Source organism: Entelurus aequoreus, linkage group LG17, assembly GCF_033978785.1.
Source record: "Entelurus aequoreus isolate RoL-2023_Sb linkage group LG17, RoL_Eaeq_v1.1, whole genome shotgun sequence".
Lineage (NCBI taxonomy): Eukaryota > Metazoa > Chordata > Actinopteri > Syngnathiformes > Syngnathidae > Entelurus > Entelurus aequoreus.
The window spans coordinates 14,088,307-14,113,306 of NC_084747.1; the positions used below are offsets into that span (position 1 = coordinate 14,088,307).

The following is a 25,000-nucleotide window of genomic DNA, read 5'->3' on the forward strand; positions in this document are numbered from 1 at the left end:
ACACACACAGCTACGGTATATTAATAAAACATAGCTGCTTACTGTTCTTTTTAGCACCCGGTGAAAATTGTAGACATGCGATAATAAAATTAATATTTTGCGAAACGAATTTGATCCGGCGTCAATAATGAACCGGCGATAAGGCCAAGCATGCGTTAATTATTTTGAGAAACGAGTTTGACCCGGCAGTAATTCTAGACGTGTGAATACTTTATTCCCTGCGCCAATTCAAGGAAATACGGTATTACTTGTATAGTAGGGGTGTAACGGTACACAAAAATTTCGGTTCGGTACGTACCTCGGTTTAGAGGTCACGGTTTGGTTTATTTTCGGTACAGTAAGAAAACAAAATATACATGTTTTGGTTATTTATTTACCAAATTTGTAAACAATGGCATAACATACATATGCACACAGGGTCCATTGCCAGGGTTAAAGGCCTACTGAAAGCCACTACTACCGACCACGCAGTCTGATAGTTTATATATCAATGATGAAATCTTAACATTGCAACACATGCCAATACAATTTAAAATTTCCCGCCACACTTCCGTTTGAAAACGTCTAGATATGATTACGTATGCGCGTGACGTCAATGGTTGATACGGAAGTTTTCGGACTCATTGAATCCAATACAAAAAAGCTCTGTTTTCATCCCAAAATTCCACAGTATTCTGGACATCTGTGTTGGTGAATCTTTTGCAATTTGTTTAATGAACAATGAAGACTGCAAAGAAGAAAGCTGTAGGTGCGATCGGTATATTAGCGGCGGACTACAGCAACACAACTAGGAGGACTTTGAGCTGGATAGCAGACGCGCTACCGTGAGTACAGCTTTGGCTTCCAAACATCTGATCGCTTGCCCGTACGTGCGTGTCGCTATGTGCATGTCACGTACGTAACTTGGGGGAAATATATGTTTATTGCCGACTTTGATGGCGGCCGGGGTGTTGTCGAAAGCCAAAACGCCCGCCGCCGCCGCTCTGTAGCTAAGTTAGCTTCAATGGCGTCATTAGCAACAGCATTGTTAAGCTTCGCCAAGCTGGAAATTATTAACCGTGTATTTACATGTTCATGGTTTAATAGTATTGTTGATCTTCTGTCTATCCTTCCAGTCCGGGGTTTATTTATTTTGTTTCTATCTGCATTTGAGCCCGATGCTATCACGTTAGCTCAGTAGCTAAAGAGCTTCGCCGATGTATTGTCGTGGAGATAAAAGTCACTGTGAATGTCCATTTCGCATTCTCGACTCTCATTTTCAAGAGGATATAGTATCCGAGGTGGTTTAAAATACAAATCCGTGATCCACAATAGAAAAAGGAGAAAGTGTGGAATCCAATGAACCCTTGTACCTAAGTTACGGTCAGAGCGAAAAAAAGATACGTCCTGCACTGCCTCTCTAGTTCTTCACTCTCACTTTCCTCATCCACAAATCTTTCATCCTCGCTCAAATTAATGGGGTAATCGTCGCTTTCTCGGTCCGAATCTCTCTCGCTCCATTGTAAACAATGGGGAAATGTGAGGAGTCCTTCCTTCTGTGATGTCACGCTATTTCCGGTATAGGCAAGGCTTTTTTTTATCAGCGACCAAAATTTGCGAACTTTATCGTCGTCGTTCTCTACTAAATCCTTTCAGCAAAAATATGGCAATATCGCGAAATGATCAAGTATGACACATAGAATGGATCTGCTATCCCCGTTTTAAATAAAAAAAAATCATTTCAGTAGGCCTTTAATGTGGTCAACATATATAAAATAAAAACTAAATAAGATAAGGCTTAGAATGGTTTCTTAACAAAACCTTTCTACATATAAAGTGCTTTTTTTGATTGATTGATTGATTGAGACTTTTATTAGTAGATTGCACAGTACAGTACCGATTCCGTACAATTGACCACTAAATGGTAACACCCGAATACGTTTTTCAACTTGTTTAAGTCGGGGTCCATAGTTAATCATTATTAAACTGCCTGAAGTTGTTGCTCAGATTAAATAAAATGACAAAACTTTTCTTCTACATATAAAAAGTGCAACATTAAACAGTTTCAAGTCAACTCAGCCTCAGATTAACTTTTCTCCCCCCCCCCCCCCGCCTGGCTAACTTGGCAGTAAGAGGATATATGGGCTCATTGTTCTTCCATCATAGAAGTGGGTCAAAATCTAGTTTTTAATACAATATAGTCTTAAATCTGCTGCTATAAAAACATGTGTTATTGCTTTAGCCCTGCCTGACTCGCCGAGGAGAGGCTGCTTGAATGCGGTGGTGACGCTTCAAATGGGTTAGCATGTTTGACGTGTTGTCAGAAGCAGCTGCTGAACAATGTCGGCAAACCGCCGTCCTCCATTGTTGTATCGCACCGCGAGCCAAAATGTTCCCAAACGGGAGATTTTAACGAGGTAAGAGGGTCTTCCAGCTCTGGCTTTTATATGTTGTCGTAGCCCGCTTTATTGTTGTATCGCACCGCGAGCCAAAATGTTCCCAAACGGGAGATCTTAACGAGGCAAGAGGGTCTTCCAGCTCTGGCTTTTATATGTTGTCGTAGCCCGGTCGTTGCTAGCGTGCCGTGTGTTGTGCCTCAGTGTGCATTGTTTACACAACGTGTGGTACGCTACTTAATATGTCCGTGTGGAAACTCGTTCGGTACACCTCCGAACCGAACCGAAACCCCCCGTACCGAAACGGTTCAATACCAATACACGTACCAACACCCCTATTGTATAGTAGAAGGTTGGCCCTCTTTGACATCCAACTTATACCCAGAAATGTCGAGAAAGACACGTCCTAGATCAGGGATGTCAAAGTGGTTTTCATTGAGGGCCACATGGCAGTTATGGCTGCCATCATGGGGTCGCTTGTAACAGTGAATAATGTATGAATTTGCCTCTGGATTTCATTATTAATTATATAAATTGTTTTAAGTAGACTGTCCATTTTACAGTAAAAACTTTGCATTTACAAAATTTTACTGTAAAAATATAGTGGGCTTTTGGTTATTTTAGAACATTTTACGGTAAATGGAAAAACAGTACCACTATTTTTTTTTGGGGGGGGGGTTTGCAGAAAAAGCTAGCAGCTTATATGCCAGAATTTTTGTGTTAAATTGAAATTGGTTTTTACAACATTATATTGTTCATGGAAAAACAGTACAAGTTCTTTTTTTATTCTGGCAACTTTGCTGCCAGTTTTTCTACCGTAAAAACAAATGTACCGTTTTTCCATTCGGAGTAATACACCGTTAAAAACAACAATCGTAGATTTTACAGTCAAAAACCGGCAGCTCAGTCAACAGAGTTTTAACGCAAAAAATAGTAGTACCGGTAGTTTTTTTCAATTTACAGTAATATTCTGTAAAGAACAACGTAACCTTTATTGTCATTTTTATTAATTTGATGGGTAGTTTGCTGTAAAGTTAAGTATTTTTATTTAGACAAAAACGTGTTTGGAAAGTATGATAATACACTAATATCTGTTGCAATATTGGATACTATTAAAGTTTAAAAGGTATGCAATTTCAAGCAGTACATATACTTTTTCTGTCAAAGTGAAAAAAAATCCATTACATTTAGTGATAATATATTAAGTACTTTATTGACATATTATTTCCAGGTGTTTGCGGGCCGGATAAAATGATGTCGCGGGCTAGATCTGGCCCCCGGGCTTTGAGTTTTACACCTGCGTCCTAAATTGTCCATCTGGAGCATTATTAATTTCATGAGAAAACATGATCCAAAATAACACCTTAAAGAAAACTGTCATTTTTCATTGATACTCATCACAGTACACAAACAAACCTTGGCTATCCACAGAAACTCACAAGAAAGTGAGTGAGAGATGGGAGAAAAATGAGGTAGTTAACAGATGCAGAACTAGAGCAGGAAAGGCAGCAGCACAAAGAGAATATGAAGTAGCAAACAAGGATGTGAAGAAAAGGGTCAGAAGGGACAAAAAGAAGTACATTGAGGATTTAGCACAGCAAGCAGCAGGAAAGAATAATCTGAAATAACTCTATCTAACCACAAATATGCTCACCGGCAAATTTAAACAAGCCCAAATGCATATTAAAGACACAAATGGTACACTCCTTACAACCAAGGAAGACCAACTCCAGAGATGGACTGATCACTTTCAAGACCTACTCAACAGAGATCTGACTGCAGATATTCCACCAGCTCCAATCATGCTTGAAATAAACTGCAACCCCCCCACCAAACTGGAAATCAGGAAGGCCATCAACACCTGTTGTTGTTGACTTTGGACTTATTGGCTGCACAACATCAAGGCCGCGGAACAGACACACACTGCAGTCTTACACACACACATGCATCCACAAAAAATATACGCCACACACACACATACCCCACCCCCAATCCAACGCCCTTGACGCAAATCCCATAGGGGTGATGGACGGATGGGCAGCGCCTGAGAGCTGCGGCCTGCCACCATGGCCCCCTCCATTCCCTCTGTTGCTAGATATCTCGAGATGTATGTTGTAATATGGAGATGTGCTTTGCAATGGAGGTTTTTTTCCCAGTCTAGATTGTATTTTTTTTACTCATCCTTCCCCAGCGTTTACCTTTTTGACATCTTTTACTGGGCGCCTTGTGGCGACCCATCAGCGTTCCTGTTCTGTAACCCTGTACACGGTTTGTTTGTCTAATCTTGAACGAGTTTGTGCTGAAAACAAAGTTTTGTTGTACTTGTGCAATGACAATGAAGACCTATCATATCTTCCTATCCATCAAAGCCCTGAGAGCAGGAAAGGCAGAAGGGCCAGATGAGCTACCAGCAGAAGCTCCCAAAGCAGATATCGAAACATCCTCCAGCATGCTTTTCCATCTCATGCAAGTTATCTGGGAGGAAGAAAAGTCCCATCAGACTGGAGAGATGGCAACATCATAAAGATTCCCAAGAAAGGAGACCTCAGGGAGTGTAAAAACTATAGGGGAATTATGCTCCTCTCAACACCAGGGAAGGTGCTCAACCACATACTACTAGAAAGGATGCGAAAATTGGTCGCTGCACAACTGAGGGAAAACCAAGCTGGTTTCAGAAATGGAATATCTTGTGCAGACCAAATTGCCTCCCTCAGGATTATAATAGAATAATCCATGGAATGGAACTCACCGGTATATATGAATTTAATAGACTTTGAAAAGGTGTTTGAGTGTCGACCTTGAGACACTGTGGAAGCTGATGGCACACTATGGCATACCACCGAAGCTCCTCAACATCATCAAGAGCACCTACCAAGAGATGCAATGTCGTGTCCTACATGACGGATGTCCATCGGAGGCCTTCGAGGTCCTGACTGGGGTGCGGCAAGGATGTCTGCTCTCGCCCTTCCTTTTCCTCTCTGTATTGACTGAACCATGAACCAAACAACCAAAAACAGCAAAACCGGCATACAGATGAGCCTTACCGAACAACTGAAGGACCTAGACTTTGCAGACGATCTAGGCTCACACCCACCAACAGATGCAGGACAAATCACAGAAACTACCCACCAATAACAATGCACCATAGTCAATTAGAGGAGGTAGTCAGTTTTGCATACTTGGGGAGCATAATCAGTGTAGATGGAGGGGCAGATGAAAATGGCAAATCCAGAATAGGGAAAGCAAGAGCATCATTCACATACTAAAGAAAATCTGGAGAGCAAAAAACATTTCTCTCAAAACCAAACTGAAAATCTTTAATTCAAATGTCAAATCCATCCTGCTGTACGGATCAGAAACATGGAAAACCACCAATAGCATACTCAATAAACTACAGACATTCATAAACCGTTGCCTCCGTCGGGTCCTAGGAGTCTGCTGGCCAGACATCATCTCCAATGCCAACATGTGGGAACTCACCAAACAAGAACCAGCGAAACTGCAAATCAGGAGAAGGAAGTGGAGCTGGATATGCCACACACTCAGAAAACCCAATAAATCAATCCCCAAACAGGCACTAACACGGAACCTACAGGGAAAAAGAAACAGAGGGAGACCAAACACAACCTGGAGAAGAAGCGCGGAACAGGAGATGAGGGCTGAGGGGCTATCATGGCAACAACTCGACTGAAGGGCACAAGGCCGGAATCGATGGAAGGCTTTTGTTGACGGCCTATGTTCCTCAAGGACTACTAAAGCCTAAACAAGCAAACAAGCAAGCAAGCAAGTAAGCAAGCAGTCGGGACCCATTGAATTTCCCAGGAACCGGCTCAACTCACCACCTGTGGGTCCCGGGGACTCACTACATTGAAAACCTATCCACATTACTGCAAAAGACTTGAAGTTAGTATTATTCGCAGACAACACAACTGCGTTCTGTTCAGGAGAGACCACACAGAAGCTAATGCAAATAATAACCGAAGAAATTAATCAACTAAAGAAATAGTTCGACAAAAACAGACTATGAATCTCAGTAAAACTAAAATAACGCTACTTGTTTAAGTCGGAGGGAAAGTCAAACACAAATACAAATAGACGGACATCGAAAGGGTAAAATAAATCACTCTTTTGTTTGTAAAGATTGACGATAAAATGAACTGGAAGTCTCATATAAAAATATACAAAATAAAGAGGGCAGAAATATTTCATTAATGAACACAACAAAACATGTTCTGGACCTAAAATCACTTCATAGTCTCTAGCATTGCTCGCTAGTGTTACCGTATATGGGTTATTGTGTGGAAATATGGGGAAATAACTACAAAAGTACACTTATTCACTAACCATGTAACAAAAAAGATCAGATAGAATAATACGTAATGTTGGATGTAGAGAATATATAACAAATATAATGAAATTCAATGATTTGGTGCATTTGGAAACAGCTAAAATTATGTATGTGCTACCCAAGAATGTACAGCAATTCCTCTTAACGAAAGAGAAAACATTTGTATGCACATACAACACTTAAGACCTTTACTATATCAGTATGTAGAATTTAAATTATGGAATGGATTAGGAATAAAGTCAAACAAAGTACCAATATGGTCCACTTTATCCACATCAAATAAATACATAAATGGGAAACACTGCATCCACTTCTTCAAATACTTCCAATACTGAAATAAACTGCAACAAAAAACTGTGCAATCAACAATGCAATACATTTTCATAACATGGTGACTACTGCCTGGTTTCTCTTGTTATATTCTTATTTTTACTGTTATATTTGTATTCTAATTGTTGCTTTTTAATTTGTATTCTTATTGTAATATTTTCTATTTTATTTCCATTTATACCCCCATTATTTACTTGTTAAATTCGATCTCAATTCTGTACGCTGCTGCTGGAATTCTTATTTTCCTGAGGGAACTCTCCTGAAGGAATCAATAAAGTACTATCTATCTAGCTATATATCCTTTTGATGCGTGGGTAATGTCACGTAAGCGCACTGAACCAAGTTAAAATGTGTCATGCTTTTTAAATAAACCATTCCTCCTGGCAGAGAAAATTAATTGGGTCATTTAATTTAATCCAGTGACTCAAATTACTTGAGGAATTGTTTCATTCATTCTTACAATAAGGTAGTAGTCTGCTGATGGCATCATAGCGTCAAAAGTGAAATGTGTCCTCTTCTCTTTCTCCCAGGTGTACACATATAACCATGTGGAACGTGTTAAGTACAAATGGTTTTACTTGTGCAACAGCGTATGTACTGTAGTAGGAGGAGCCCAAAGGCTGTTCATCGCAAAGGAAGGATTGGGCCCCCGGGCTGTGGCATCACAGTCTGTGGCGCTTTCTGAACTGAATCGCAAGATGGATCACATCATGGAAAAGCTGGTTGAAAGGGAAAAATTGGATATGAGGGCTGGCATGGAATAGAACAAACAAGCCATTGTAATGTCTGTTCGCGGAAAAACAAAATTCTAATCTACGATTTGACTCCCTCGAATGGCCTTGATGCAACAACAGGAGCAAGCTGTTCTGAAAACATCCCCCCGAGGACTCCTCAAAGATGGACGCTTTTGACCTCCCTCCCTCCTCAACGACACCTGGAGTTGAACTTTTGCTTGCATGCAGAACTGCCCCAGACTTATGGACACTACATCAACACACCCAAGACAATGGGCATATAGACTAGGCCTCATTAGGAGCCCAGACTAGATTGTATTTTTTTACTCCTTTTCTTCCCCAGCGTTTTACCTTTTTTCCCATCTTTTACGGGGGCGCCTTGTGGCGACCCATCAGTGTTCTTGTTCTGTAACCCTGTACACCGTTTGTCTAATCTTGAACGGGTGTGTGCTGAAAACAAAGTTTTGTTGTACTTTTGCAATGACAATTAAGTCCTATCCTAGTTGTAATAACAATCATGACGTCAATATTATAGTGACTCATTCGATGGCCAGGGATGTTTTATCCGGTTTGTTTTGAGTAAACACTCCATTTACCTCGGCATAGCTTGGCTCCAAGTTACACATTTACACCCTGAACAAGTCACGCCGACCTCACTCTCTCAGCTTCCGCCTGCTCCAATGTTTCAGCCTCGTCTTTGGCTCACTTGTAATCATCCTACGTATATTCAGCTTCAAAAAGATAAGGTCGTTGAAACTCATTTATCCAAAAATAGCCATCTTCATCTTCTATGACCAAGTCTGCCAGGATTAGAACACACACAAGCATTTGTTTCCGGAAGTAGGAACACACATTTTGTTGTCGGGAGTTGGAAGTGCACCGCTTTGGAAATGGATATAAATGACATGACATCAGTATTAAAGCCTCTATCGTCATCATTTTTATCACATGTCGTCTAAATTGTGCAACACTACTAATATATACACGCTGTTATGTTATACAGTTTGTCCACATGGCACAGCACTAATTGGGTGTGTTTTTTTTGTATGATTCTGTTTCTTAAACTCTTTGGAACGATAAGCGAGGTACTCGCATACTTGCCAACCTTGAGACCTCCGAATTCGGGAGATGGGGGGTGGGTGGGTATATATTTTCAAGTAATTTTATATATATATATATACACACACATACATACATACATACATACATACATACATACATACATACATACATACATATATATATTAGAAATGTCCGATATTATCGGCCGATAAATGCGTTAAAATGTAATATCGGAAATTATCGGTATCGTTTTTTTAACTATCGGTATCTGTTTTTTTTTTGTGTTTTTTTTAATTAAATCAACATAAAAAACACAAGATACACTTACAATTAGTACACGAACCCAAAAAACCTCCCTCCCCCATTTACACTCATTCACACAAAAGGGTTGTTTCTTTCTGTTAATATTCTGGTTCCTACATTATATATCAATATATATCAATACAGTCTGCAAGGGATACAGTCCGTAAGCACACATGATTGTGTGTGCTGCTGGTCCACTAATAGTACTAACCTTTAACAGTTAATTTGACTAATTTTCATTAATTACTAGTTTCTATGTAACTGTTTTTATATTGTTGTACTTTCTTTTTTATTCAAGAAAATGTTTTTAATTTATTTATCTTATTTTATTTTATTAATTTTTTAAAAAAAAGTACCTTATCTTCACCATAACTGGTTGTCCAAATTAGGCATAATAATGTGTTAATTCCACGGCTGTATATATCGGTTGATATCGGTATCGGTTGATATCGGTAATTAAAGAGTTGGACAATATCGGACATCCCTAATATATATATATATATATATATATATATATATATATATATATATATATATATATACCGTATTTCCTTGAATTGGCGCAGGGAATATAGTATTCGCACGTCTAGAATTACTGCCGGGTCAAATTCGTTTCTCAAAATAATTAACGCATGCTTGGCCTTATCGCCGGTTTATTGTTGAAGCCGGATCAAATTTGTTTCGCAAAATATACATTTTATTATTGCATGTCTATAATTTTCACCGGGTCAAACTCGTTTCGCAAAATATTTAGCATATGGCGAGAACTTCCACCGGGTCAAATTCGTTACGTCACGAGTGACGCATCTGTCCTCATTTTCAAAATGGAGGAAGCTGCTTTCAGTAGTTTACAATCGCACAAAGGAAAAAAGATAAAGAGCTATTCAGTAGGATTTAAGGTCCAAGCTATTGAATACAGGTACAGTATGCTAAAGAGTTTTGATTGATTGATTGATTGAGACTTTTATTAGTAGGTTGCACAGTGAAGTACATATTCCGTACAATTGACCACTAAATGGTAACACCCGAATAAGTTTTTCAACTTGTTTAAGTCGGGGTCCACTTAAATTGATTCATGATACAGATATATACTATCATATATACTATCATCATAATACAGTCATCACACAAGATAATCACATTGAATTATTTACATTATTTACAATCAGGAGTGTGGAGGGGGGGTGGGGTGGGGGGGTGGGGATATGGACATCAAGTAGTGGACATAGAGAGAGACATAGAGAGAGAGAGAGAGAGAGAGAGAGAGAGAGAGAGAGAGAGAGAGAGAGAGAGAGAGAGAGAGAGAGAGAGAGAGAGAGAGAGATCAGAAGGCATAAGAAAAAGAATCTGCATTTGATTGTTTACATTTGATTATTAGCAATCCGGGGAGGGTGTTAGTTTAGGGTTGTAGCTGCCTGGAGGTGAACTTTTATAGCGGTTTTGAAGGAGGATAGAGATGCCCTTTCTTTTATACCTGTTGGGAGCGCATTCCACATTGATGTGGCATAGAAAGAGAATGAGTTAAGACCTTTGTTAGTTCGGAATCTGGGTTTAACGTGGTTAGTGGAGCACCCCCTGGTGTTGTGGTTATGGCGGTCATTTACGTTAAGGAAGTAGTTTGACATGTACTTCGGTATCAGGGAGGTGTAGCGGATTTTATAGACTAGGCTCAGTGCAAGTTGTTTAACTCTGTCCTCCACCTTGAGCCAGCCCACTTTAGAGAAGTGGGTAGGAGTGAGGTGGGATCTGGGGTGGAGGTCTAGAAGTAACCTGACTAGAGAACAGTAAGCAGCTATGTTTTATTAATATACCGTAGCTGCGTGTGTGAAATACTGTATAAGTCATTAAATGACTCCCGCCTCCTGGTGGTAGAGGGCGCTGCCGCGCTAGTGATCCTTCTTGCGACTTCCGGTACTGCAGAAGAAGTGAACACACGCAGCAAGAGATTTTTTTTTCTTCCTTTTAACAAGGAGGATTACATACCGGTATCTAAAATAAAACTGTTTTCTAAATTGGACTTTCAATCGAAGCAGGAGGTAATAATTAAAGGAATATCTCCATCGACACAGAGACTTTTAAAACGGAAAAAATAAAATAATGAAGACTTCTATAAACAAGTTATGTTACGCTTTTGGTCAGAAGGAGCTGCAAATGGACTCCATTTATAAGTACAGGTAAGACCATAATAACATTTTTTTTAATTAAATGTGCTTTTCATGATGGTATGCTTACATCACACTGAAAGCGCACGCCTAAATTTTATGGATTCCTTTTGGTAAACGCCGGAGTGAGAAGAGGTTTTAAAATAATTACCGCATGCACGGCCATCCCGCCGGTTTCCGGTAAACGCAGGAGTGACAGGAGGTTTTAAATTAATTAACGCCCCTGCGGCTGTTCAAGGAAATACGGTATACATATATATATATAAATAATAATAATAATAATATATAAATAATCCGTTCATGAATGAGCATACTTGCCAACCCTCCCGCATTTTCCGGGAGACTCCCGAATTTCAGTGCCTCTCCCGAAAATCTCCTGGGACAACCATTCCTACGAAAATCTCCCGATTTCCAGCCGGACAACTATATTGGGGGCGTGCCTTAAAGGCACTGCCTTTAGCATCGTCTCTCACCTGAAAAGGAGACTATTATATATGTCTCAGTTATCCATAGATTTATCTATAACCCATAAAGTAAGCAGGCACGGAGCTATTTCTCAGCGTGTGTTTATTCCAGCCGGCACGTTAATACTGTAGCGGCTGGCTACGGGGTGTTAGCCAATGACTTTGGCTGGGGGGCGGGACTTCCGGGAGAGATAGGGAAGTGACTTTGTTAATAGGAAGTGGGTGTTCGAGTTTTGCCGGGAAAAGGGATGGACACACATTGGAGCTGTTGTGTGGTTGAATTATAACTTGTGCAATAAAGACAAGACAAACAAAGAAGTCGTATGAGCCTACATTCCTGGGATTATTACAATACACTGACACACAACATCCGGATTCCCATCATGCATTGCTTCAAAACTATGGCACCGAGTTCAATGGAGAATTCTGATCTACAAAATGTGCAGGCAGCATACCCCTTCCCCTTCCAGCTGTCCTGGATGAACTGGAATTCTTTTTTCCAATCATTTTGGAACTTGCAGGCATACTTCTTCTTCTTACTCGTCGTCGCCATGTCTCTTCTTCGTTCTTCTGCTTCGTCTCTGTTACGTTTTTGGACATTACTACTTGCCGTAGTTTTGAAGCAATGCATGATGGGAATCCGGATGTTGTGTGTCAGTGTATTAACGTGCCGGCTGGAATAAACACATGCTGAGAAATAGCTCTGTGCCTGCCTACTTTATGGGTTATAGATAAACCTATGGATAACGGACACATATATAATAGTCTCCTTTTCAGGTGAGAGAGGACACTAAAGGCAGTGCCTTTAAGGCAGAGAAATTCGGGAGAATGGTTGTCCCGGGAGATTTTCGGGAGGGGCACTGAAAATCGGGAGGGTTGGCAAGTATGGGTACTAGTGTAATGAGTCCTACGTTATCAAGAAAGGAGTGTCCACATCTGAATAACGAGTTGCTTGCAGAACTGTACCATGAGATTTTGTGTCTTTTGGCAAAGTGATTTGTTTTTCTGACAGTACATATTTTAGGTCTCCAACATGCCATAATCTAGACATATAATTGGCTTTGTAGAGCGAGATACAACAACAAAAAAATCAAATGATTTAAATTCACTTTGGTAACTTTCTTTGACTTTATGAGCTGTGACACCTGTGGAGAACTTCCCAATTAAAACGTTTTTCCTGTTCTTTATTACCTCCAGTCCTCTGCAGGTTGATGTAGACATGTGGTCCAGTCTTCTCTTCCCACACTGCACATCTCCTACTCATCTCCAAAATATGTTCTTGCAAATCGTTATTTTCTTTACACAAGCGCTTGTTTTGCTCTTCCAGTTTCTTCATTTGACTTTTGCATTCTTCCAGCTCCTTTGATTTGAACTCCACTGCCTTCTCCAAGCTAACAATCATGGCGGCTCTTTCTTTACATTCTTCCACAAAGTCGGCTAATCGCTCATCGACGCTCTTTTCAGGTCTTACAATAGCCTCCAAAATGACGTAGTTGGAAACATCAATTCGTTTATCGTCGTGTGCAGTTTTCGTCTTTTTCTCCGTTGGTGGCGCTGATTCTCTTTCATGTTCTCTTTTACATGACGTCGCCATCTTAGCATCCTCCATCTTCTATCACGTCATCAATACACACTTCAGATAACACCCCATCGCTCCAAACTCTACTTTTGTTCCGTTGGATACGAATATTTGAGGACTTATATCGCTGTTACATCGTCAATTCTAAAGTTTCTCGCAAAGCAACGAGCGTCCAGTCCGCCATCTTGGTCGCCACCAAAGCCTTTTAAGCTGCTCGATCCGTTTGCGCATGCGCCAAAGTCAGCCATTTCCGGCCCGCCTCGTTATCTTCTTCTGTTGTTTTATTTTGACAGGGTTTGCGGAAGTTGCATTGCTTGTGTCTTCAGCCTTCATACGCTTCAAAAAGCGATCAATATAAGTAATTCATTTTTTGGGAAAGTTTAAGTGACAAGACTGTGAAACGTTTAAATATCTTGTGTGCATTTTAGAGATCGTTTTTGTGACTTTTGCTCCTAAAATGTGAAACATTTATGTTTGGAATGTGACACCGTGCTTTTATTTTTGGAGGAGCTAGCAGGAAGACAGCAACCTGGAAGTATAGTTATGGGCCCATTCACTGCTACATGTTAGCAGGTTAGCTACATGCATGCTAATGTTAGCAGGTTAGCATACTAATATGAACATGCTACCTTTTTAGCTAACTTTACGTTTTTTGTTTTTTTTATTAGACAGCCATACACCTTAGTCATATAACTTGGTATGTGACACATGTTAACTGATAGCATGCTAACGTTAGCTTGCTAGCATGCTAAAATTAGCATGCTAACCTTTTGAGCTAGTTTTAGAACCGTTTACCCCAGAGTCATATAACTTGGTATGTGACATTTGTAAACTGTTAGCATACAAACGTTAGCATGCTAATATTAAAGTGCTAACTTTTTTTTTGCTAAATGTACTTTTGTTCCCCTTCTAATTTTCCAACCATACACCTTAGAGTCATATAACTTGGTATGTGACACAAACTAACTATTACCATGCTCACGCTAGCTTGCTAGCATGCATGGCAACTTGTCCAGAGGTTCCGCCCGAATGCAGCTGAGATCAGCTCCAGCATCCCCCGCGACCCCGAAAGGGACAAGCGATAGGAAATGGATGGATGGATGGATGGATATATATATATATATATATATATATATATATATATATATATATATATATATATATATATATATATATATATATATATATATATATATATACTTATATATATATATATATATATATATATATATATATATATATATATATATATATATATATATATATATATATATAACACATATATATATACATATATACACATATATTTACATACATATATACTGTACATACACACATCTACTTATACACATACATACATACGTATGTATACACATACATATATACACATTTTTATATACATATACACGCACACTCACACATATATATATTAGAGATGTCATTTTAACGCATATATCGGCCGATAATATCGGCAGGCCGATATTATCGGCCGATATATGCGTTAAAATGTAATATCGGAAATTATCGGTATCGTTTTTTTTATTATCGGTATCGGTTTTTTATTTTTTATATTTTTTTTTATTAAATCAACATAAAAAACACAAGATACACTTACAATTAGTGCACCAACTCAAAAAACCTCCCTCCCCCATTTACACTCATTCACACAAAAGGGTTGTTTATTTCTGTTATTAATATTCTGGTTCCTACATTATATATCAATATATATCAATACAGTCTGCAAGGGATACAGTCCGTAAGCACACATGATTGTGCGTGCTGCTGGTCCACTAATAGTACTAACCTTTAACAGTTAATTTTACTAATTTTCATTCATTACTAGTTTCTATGTAACTGTTTTTATATTGTTGTACTTTCTTTTTTATTCAAGAACATGTTTTGAATTTATTTATCTTATTTTACAATTTTTTTTTAAAAGTACCTTATCTTCACCATACCTGGTTGTCCAAATTAGGCATAATAATGTGTTAATTCCACGACTGCATATATCGGTTGATATCGGTATCGGTTGATATCGGTATCGGTAATTAAAGAGTTGGACAATATCGGAATATCGTATATCGGCAAAAAGCCATTATCGGACATCCCTAATATATATATATATATATATATATATATATATATATATATATATATATATATATATATATATATATATATATATATATATATATATAATATATATATATACACATATACACACATATATACCCACATTTATACATATATAAACACACATCTATTTATATATAAATGTATATATATATAAATATATATATATATATATATATATATATATATATATATATATATATATATATATATATATATAGAGAGAGAGAGAGAGAGAGAGAGAGAGAGAGAGAGAGAGAAATGTACACACACACATACATATATATATATACATATATAGAGATAAATGTACACACACATTATATATATATACATAGATAAATGTACACACACACATATATATATATATATATATATATATATATATATATATATATATATATATATATATATATATATATATATATATATATATATACACAGCCTATGCATTTATAGCCTTGCCCTATACATGTATATGTGTACATATTATATTAATATAATGGATATATAATTAATGTAATTGACATTAAGAGTATGTGAAAGATTGACTTCTACCTTGTTTACTTCCGTGTTTACCTCCATAAAGTAAAATCAATCAGAAATATGCAGCAGCCAAAATGTGCCAAACATGGATATGTATATGTGGAGAGTGTTATTAATTTTTTCCCACATGTTTTTTAATGGGTGTAATTTAGATTTTTTTTTTTTTGTATGATGAATGGCCGTTTTTTATTGTAGCCACACATTTTATGTTAGTTGGAATATTTTTTTTGGACCACGACTAGGGCAAGGGTGTCTGCTTTGGGTCATATAAGTTAATGTTGTGCTACATTTCAGGGCACAGTTAAAGGACGTTGGCCTGAAAAACTCCTGTTGTCCACTAGATGGCGACAATATGTCGGTACCCAAAGCATCAGACGTTTGCAATCTCCCTGCCCCAAGACTCCTCGATAAACTCGCTGGGCAATTTGACGCTATGTTAGAAGAGTTTTACTTATTTTGCTTAAATTCATAATTAGGAATAAATGAGGTCAACACTTTACTACATTAAAATCTGATACTCTGACCAGTTGCCCAACATTTGGTAAAGAACAAAGTACATGATGAACAATAACATTATTGCGTTCTTAGCATCACTCTAACACTCTAACTCATGAGAGAATGTGGTATCTTACACACAGCAGATCATCACTTTTTAGCTGAATTCTCACGTGACATTACATTTCTATGATTTGATTGATTTATTGTAAAGGCCAAACATGTGTTGCCGGTCTTTGAGTTTGACCTCCAACTTTACTGCGGTAATGTGTGATGGCGAGACGAAACCGGATGTTATTAAAGCGACTCCCGAATTCATGACTGTCTTCCTTCATGTTAAAGGAAAACTTTTTTAAAAAAAAGTACCATCATCCACAATCTTTATGTGAGAGAAGCACACACGTCAAAAACTGCTTCCAAGAGGCAGTTAGCAATGTAGGATATGGGGATTCATTTATTACACCAATAATCCCTTCAAAAGACATTTAAAACTGCCAACAACATTTTATATATAATTAGTGACAGGCAAAGTCATAACATTAAATATTAATAATCACATTAATTACAATACTGAAAATAGCTTTTACAACACACTGAACAATTAAATAGCCTTTCTCCTGTGTAAGTTCTCATGTGCATGGTTAATACTCTTTCGAGAAAAGCTTTTCCCGCAAACTGAACAATGAAATTGTTTAGATCCTGTGTGAGTAGTCATGTGTTGAGTCAAATGACATTGTTGAGTAAAGCTTTTACCACAAACTGAACATTCAAATGGTCTTTCCCCGGTGTGTGTTCTCATGTGCTGAGTCAAACTGCTTTTTTGAGAAAAGGTTTTACAGCAAACTGAACAATTAAATTGTTTCTCTCCAGTGTGTGTTCTCATGTGTTGAGTCAAATGGCATTGTTGAGTAAAGCTTTTACCGCAAACTGAACAATAAAACGGTCTTTCTCCTGTGTGCGTTCGCATGTGTTTCGACAAACTACTATTTTGAGAAAAACTCTTACCGCAAACTGAGCAAACACATTGTTTTTCTCCTGCGTGTGTTCTCATGTGTTGGGTCAAACCGCTCCTGTGAGAAAAGTTTTTACCACAAACTGAACAATCAAATGGTCTTTCTCCTGTGTGCGTTCTCATGTGTTGAGTCAAACCCCCCTTATTAGAAAAGTTTTTACCGCAAACGGAACAATAAAATGGTCTTTCTCCTGTGTGTGTTCTCATGTGTTTAGTCAAACTACTATTTTGAGAAAAGCTTTTACCGCAAACCGAACAAATAAATAGTTTTTCTCCTGTGTGTGTTCTCATATGTAGAGTCAGACTGCTATTTTTGGAAAAGCTTTTGACGCAAACTGAACAATTAAATGGTTTTTCTCCTGTGTGTGTTCTCATGTGATGAGTCAAACTGCTTTTGTGAGAAACGTTTTTACCACAAACTGAACAATTAAACGTTTTTTCTCCTGTGTGTGTTCTCATGTGTTCAGTCAAACAACTCTTTGTAGTACATTTTGTACCACAAACTAAACAGCTCCACGTCTTTTTACATGTCTTCTTTTTCGAGCAGTCGGCGTGTTTGTTGTCAGTGTGAGTCCTCATATCACCTTCACAGTCTGTATCGCTGCTCAGAGTTTCTTCAACCTCATCTTCAGCCTCACTATCTGATAGTGGAGCTAAGAGGTTGTCTACTTGTGGTTTCTCTTCATCATCTTCAGTCTTCACAGAGACAACAGTCAGTGGCAACTTGGTGAGATCAGCTTCCTCCTGCCCTAGCAAACACTCTCCCTCCTGAGTGATGCAGACTTCTTCCTCTTCATCTTTAATGTGGGGGGGCTGTGACGCTTTCTGCTTCAAAGTAAAGCTCCCCACCTGTGGCTGAGGGGGAACTTCTTCAGGATGACCAATCAGCTGCTGGACGTCTGAGGAACACAAACACTTTCAATGTATTTCGTTATGATGTTCATAGGGCTCTGCGAGCATATGATCGTGACTGTGCTAAATTTTAGATCGATAACTGTAAAATGCAAAAAGGGTCATGAAAACTTTAGTGGAATCCTTAGTTTTGTCACATTTAAAGTATTGTTCTGTTGTTTGGTCAAACACCACAGACATTAAATTAAAGAGGAAATGCACTTTTTTGGAATGTTGCTTATCCTTCACAATCCCTATGTAAGAAAAGAACACTTATTCTTTTTTTTTTTTTTGCATTTTACCTCTGCTAACTCAGCTAACAATGGAGGTAATGGGAGTCATTGTGTCACTGCGCTTATTGCACTCATAAATCCTTGTTAAAAAAAAAAATCCAAAAGCCACCAACAATACTCCATTTACATCTTGTGACTTTAATATTAAGTACTCGCAATATTTTTGTTAAAAGTGCTGACATTAATGGATTGCTTTTTGTGGAGCATTGATCACACAGAGGTAACTCGCTCATACAGCTATTGACATACTGAGCCGGTGAGCTGCTGCATTGCCTATGAGTTGGTGAGAGTTAATTCTATATTATAAATAATAAATCTCACTTGCGTAGTAGAAGGTTGGCCATAAACCAAGAAGTTGGTCAACTTTGACATTCAACTTATACCCGGAAATGTCAAGAAAGACACAAAAGGATGCTTGTGTTGTTCTAAATTGCCCATTTGGGACATTATTAATTTTATTAGAAAACATTTTACAACAAAAAAGCCGATAATACTTTACAACAAACTGTCATTTTTCAGAAATACTCATCAAGAAATAACATTACAGGAACTCCTGCGACTTGTAAATGGGACAAAACAAACATCGAGGTTTACTGTTTTGGATTATTGGGACCATAAGTGCTCAATATTATAAACGTATCACTTTCCTTTGGTACTGTTTCTCTGCCGTTTAAAAAATAAGTCATTCATCCTCTGCTCAAAAGAGCTATCCTCGATTCTGACCTCCTGCTAAACTACCTGCCGGTGTCGCACCTTCCCTTTATCTCGAAAATCCACGAAGAAATTGTTGCACAGCAGCTAAATGAGCAATTAGCGGTTAAAAATTTCTGTGAACCCTTTTAGTCCAGTTTTAGGGCAAATCACTCTACTGAGACAGCCCTCGCAAAACTGACTAACGATCTATTGCTAACTATCCATGCTGATGCGTCATCCATGTTGCCACTTCTTGATCTCAGCGCTGCTTTCGATACTGTCGATCATAACATTCTATTAGCATGTATCAAAACACGTATTGGTATGTCAGACTTAGCCTTTTCATGGTTCAAATCCTATCTTACTGACAGGATGCAGTGTGTCTCCCATAACAATGTGACCTCGGACTATGTTAAGGTAACGTGCAAGGTTCCACAGGGTTTGGTTCTTGGCCCTGCACTCTTCAGCATCTACGGCGACATCATACGCAAATACGGTGTTAGCTTTCACTGTTATGCTGATGACACCCGACTCTACATACCCGTAAAGCTGACCAACACGCCAGATTATAGTCACCTGGAGGCGTGTCTTAATTAAATTAAACAATGGATGTCCACTAACTTTTTGCATCTTAACGCAAAGAAAACGGAAATGCTGATTATCGGTCCTGCTCGACACCGACACCTATTTAATAATACCACCTTAACATGTGACAACCAAACAATTACACAAAGCGATTTTTTTTAAAACAAAAACTACATTACGGTATTCATGAACATTTTTGAGTCACACATTAAGAGTGTGTGGAGGGGGGCGTGGCCTGCGGGCCTGCCGCGGAATGGGGTGTGCCAGGACCGGCCTCGAAGACAGCGACAGGTGAGTAGATGGCCCAGGTGGGCCTTGTTATCTAACCACCTGTCGCCTTTATTAGCAGCAGCCGGGATGAGACACGTTGTTGGAGTTGGAGGTGCTGATGAGCGGACGCAAGGGAAAATACATTTTTGCTGGAAAGCAGAAGCCTGTCGAGATTGATGAAAATAAAACAGTGTTATACCCTGAATTCCGGGCTCTCCTGGCAGTGTGTGGTGGTCCGAAGAACCCACTAGAGGGCAACCTCTACAGAGTGTTACTAGCACATTTACCATTGTTTTTATTTTATTCTGGCAACTGAGCTGCCAATTTTTTACCGTTACATAAACTGTGATACTGTTTTACCATTAACAGTAAAAAATAACAACCAAAGATCTTAGAGTAATAACACTGGCAGCTCAGTCGAAAATTTCCCGTCCAAAAAACAGTGGTAGAGTTTTTTGAATTTACAGTAATATGCTGTAAAAGATATCGTAAAATTGTACAGTAAAAATTATTGTCATTTTTACAGTGTACAATGTGACGGATAGCTTGCTCTAAAACAATAAGTCAAGCAGAAATGTAAGTATTTTAACAAAATAAAATGTTTGGAAAGTATGATTATATATATGTTGCTATATCGGATAAAATTAAAGTTTAAAAAGTATGCAATGTCATGCGGTACCTGCATTTTTTCTGTTAAAATGGAAAGAACAAATACATTTAGTAAGAAAAGATAGAGTACTTTATTGACGCATATTATTTCCAGGCCTTTAAGGCCACATAAAATGGTGTGGCAGACCAGATATGGCCGCCGGGCTTTGAGTTTGACATCTCTGCGCTAAATATAAATAAATGACTTGTCCAGGGTGCCTTCTTGGTCATTTTATGTGATCCAATAACTCAACTTCCTTGAGGAATCGTGCCATTCATTCTTATCCTAAGGTAGTGTTAGCTCTGGTTAACTTAGAGTTGTGTAGATGTCACCATGACCCGCCTGTGTCCTCTTGTCTTTCTCCCAGGTGTACACACGTTACCATGAGGAACATGTTAAATACACACAGTTTTGTTGTCCCTCTTTTGCATGCTGCTACCGAGTTGTGATTGGATATATTCCAGTGTTTCCCACACATGCATTTATTTGTGGCGGCCCGCCACGAAAGAATTAAGGCTGCCACGAAAAAAAAAAAAAAGAAGAAAATTTTAATTTTTTTTTTATTTTATTTTTTTTGTGTCCTGTCAAGCTTCTCAGGCAAATCATATAGTTGATGTAGATGCCCATATCGGCTGTTCAGATTTACTTTACAAAAGAGAAGTGTAGGATCAAGATTTTTGGAGCTCTTTGTTCAGTGGATCAGATGTTTGATGAAGCTTTGTGTCTATCTACCACCACTACTGTTTTCTGTTTATTTGTTACTGACTGTGGCAGGACACCTCTGCTTCTGTTTCACTTTATGTTGCTGGTAAATAATATGGTTGTAGTAGTAGGCTAAAGTTAAATTATTTAGTATGCACTAATTAAAGGGGCAGAGCTTTAAGAGACATTTTAGCTTTTATATTTTTATAAGATATATATTTTTTAAGAACCACAATTAATAAATATATTTTAGTGAATAACTTACTGTTCAAATCTGTATATAAATATGTACATAAAGTGTTGTAATTATATTGTAAAATGGATGGATGGATGGATGGACGTTTAAAACAAAACTATTATTATTAATTAGTAAGTATACATTTTTTTAGCCTTTTTAGAGAAAATCATATCATTGTTGTAAATTATGCAAATTACTCGATGATGTCATGGTGACCACGCCCATAGCCACGCCCCCACCGCCACAGGTATCTTGGCAGTTTATGGGAAACACTGTATTCCAAACGTGTTGCACCCATTTATTTACAGGAGGAAACTAAATATGATTGGATTTCGTTTCTGTCAACATTTTCTGTCTCGTTTTTATCCCTCGACTAAAATGTCAGTTCATTTCGTGGCTTTTGTCGGTTTATGTGACTCCTGTTGCAGAAAGTCAGTGTCACATTCCTCTGATATATATCCAGCACTCTGGTGTAGGTTCATTGTGCAAAATTGAACATCTTAGTTCCTCAGACAGTAATGTGTTTATAAAAGCTTGGATTGGGTTATGATGTTTGTAACGGGGAAAGACGTTAATATGTCTTGTTTTCATGTTAGCGTTTAAGCTAGGTAGTGGTTAGCGCCCGGGTTTGCTTCTTCAGTAAATGAGTGACATCACCAGTGCGAGAGTTTATCGAAGTGCGGTTATCAATCACAGTTTTAAGGTCATTTTGATAATATTATAATGTTGGGAGTTTGATCGTGGTTCATTATTAATAGCGATAATCGTTACGTCCCTATGTGCCGATGCACACAGAGAAACAACACAACATGTCTGCCTACTACTAACGAAGGTGAAAGGCTTGTTGATTTACATGATTTCTTACGTAGAATTTGTTTCCTTTTTTGTATGCTTCAATTTTCAACAAAACCATTTCAAAATGCATAATCACGATATGACAGCAGTATTAAAACCTCTTTCATCAGCCAAAACTAAATCATTTATATCGTATAAAATCTATATTGCACAACACTACTATATATATATATATATATATATATATATATATATATCCACATATCCACATATACACACACACATATATATATATATGTATATATATATATATATATATATATATATATATGTATATATATATATATATATATATATATATATATATATATATATATATATATATATATATATATATATATATATATATATATATATATACATATACATATATATATATATATATATATATATATATACATATACATATATATATATATATATACATATATATATATATATATGTATATGTATATATATATATACATATATATATATACACATATACACACACACATATGTGTGTGTGTATCTATATGTGCATAGATCTATATGTGCATACATATAGATCTATATATATGTACATATGTATACACATTTATATGTATATTCATATATGTATACATTGTATATATAATATATATAAATACATATGAAAAATCCACCTTTTTAGCACAGCTTTTATCTAATTTCTCTGCCTTCTTTTTTTTTTTTTTAAATACACTGCTTGCCTATCTGTTTTATCCAGCGCTTTCATTTCTATTTTATCTATGTTTCTGTTGTATCTAGTGTTTATCATGTTTTTATTTCTATTTTAATTTTCTATTATATATTCTAACTTTCAATTATTATTTTTTAATACTTTGCAGCACTTTGAGATTTTAACAAATGTAAAGTGTGTTACATCATTACAATTATTATGTATGTGTATGTTAATATTTATCATGATATACCCTTTTTTTTTAAATCCCACAATGGGGAAATTAGGTAAACAATGTTGTCCATATGGCACAGCACTAATTAGGTTTCTAGATTTTTTCGTATTATCCAGTTTTCAACAAACTCTCTGGGACGAAAAGCAATAAGTCATAAGTTATCGGGTAGGAATTGTCCACGTCGGAAGAATGAGTTCCTTTTAGAAATATACGATGGGATTTTTGCTTTTTTGCTACGCGTTTTCTTCCGACAATACATATTTTAAGTAGATAACATTTACCAATCTAAAACTACTTTTGCTTTGTAAAAAGAGATCAAAGACAAATTCGAATCATTTAAATGTGCTTAGTATCTATTACTGTATGAGCTGTGACACTTGTGGAGAACTTCCCAATCCAAAGTTGACAGTAATGAAATGATTCTTGTTCTTTATGACCTCCAATCCTCTGCACGTTGATGTAGACATGTGGTCCAGTCTTCTCTTCACATCTCTTACTCTTCCCCAACATCTCTTCTTTCACATCATTATTTTCTTTACACAAGCGCTTGTTTTGCTCTTCCACTTTCTTCATTTGACTTTTGCATTCTTTCATCTCCTCTGATGTGAACTCCACTGCCTTCTTCAAGCTAACAATCATGGCGGCTCTTTCTTTACATTCTTCAACAAGGTCGGCTAATTTCGATTTTAAGGGCTTGAAATTCAAATAGTTTTCAAATGACAAAACTTCAAGTCACTCACCTTCATCTTTCGTCTTTATCTCCGTTGGTGATTTGCTGGAAGTTGGTGGCGCTGATTCTCTTTCATGTTCTCTTTTAGCGGACGTCGCCATCTTAGCATAGCAGTAGTCGTCCATCTTCTATCACGTCTTCAATCTTCACTTTAAACAACACTCCATCGCTCCAAACTCAACTTGCGTTTCGTGGGCTTTCGAAATATTTGAGATTGTACATCACAGTTTGATCGTAAATGTTGTCGCTAACAAAGTCTTGGAGCAGCTGGATCCGTTTGCGCATGCGCCAAAAGTCAGCCATTTCCGGTCCAGACTCTCTCTCTTTTTTTTTCTTTTCTTCTTTTCCGGTCTTGACGTCGTGTCTTCAGGCTTCATACGCTTCAAAAAGCAATGGCTGCAAGTAATTAAGTGATAAGATTTCGAAACTTTATGTGTCTAGTGCGCATTATAGAGATCGTTTTTGTGACTTGTTAACTGTTGCTGCTGTGTGTGAATAGGTGAGCTATTAATGTGCGTTTGTCGCCATCTAGTGGTTTATTTGGGTACATCACGCTATATATATATATATACACACATATATTTACATACATACATATACATACACACATCTATTTATACACATACATACATACGTA

The 25,000-nt window shown here is 37.5% G+C and overlaps 1 protein-coding gene across 3 annotated transcripts in view; it reads right to left on the minus strand.

Annotated features, from left to right (window-relative positions):
• Positions 1 to 24,661, minus strand: part of LOC133632502 (zinc finger protein OZF-like) — a 27,835-nt gene extending 3,174 nt beyond the window's left edge. The window contains exons 1-2 of one of the 3 annotated variants that reach the window (XM_062024958.1): positions 24,374 to 24,661; positions 17,001 to 18,442 (exon numbers count right to left, since the gene is read on the minus strand). In XM_062024958.1, coding sequence (XP_061880942.1) covers positions 17,133 to 18,442; positions 24,374 to 24,488 — 1,425 coding nt within the window. In that variant the 5' untranslated portion in view covers positions 24,489 to 24,661 and the 3' untranslated portion in view covers positions 17,001 to 17,132. Of the gene's footprint in view, positions 1 to 12,969; positions 13,543 to 17,000; positions 18,443 to 24,373 lie in introns of those variants that run through there. The other 2 variants (XM_062024960.1, XM_062024959.1) reach the window with 2 other exon arrangements.
• Between the last annotated feature and the right edge of the window lie 339 nt (positions 24,662 to 25,000).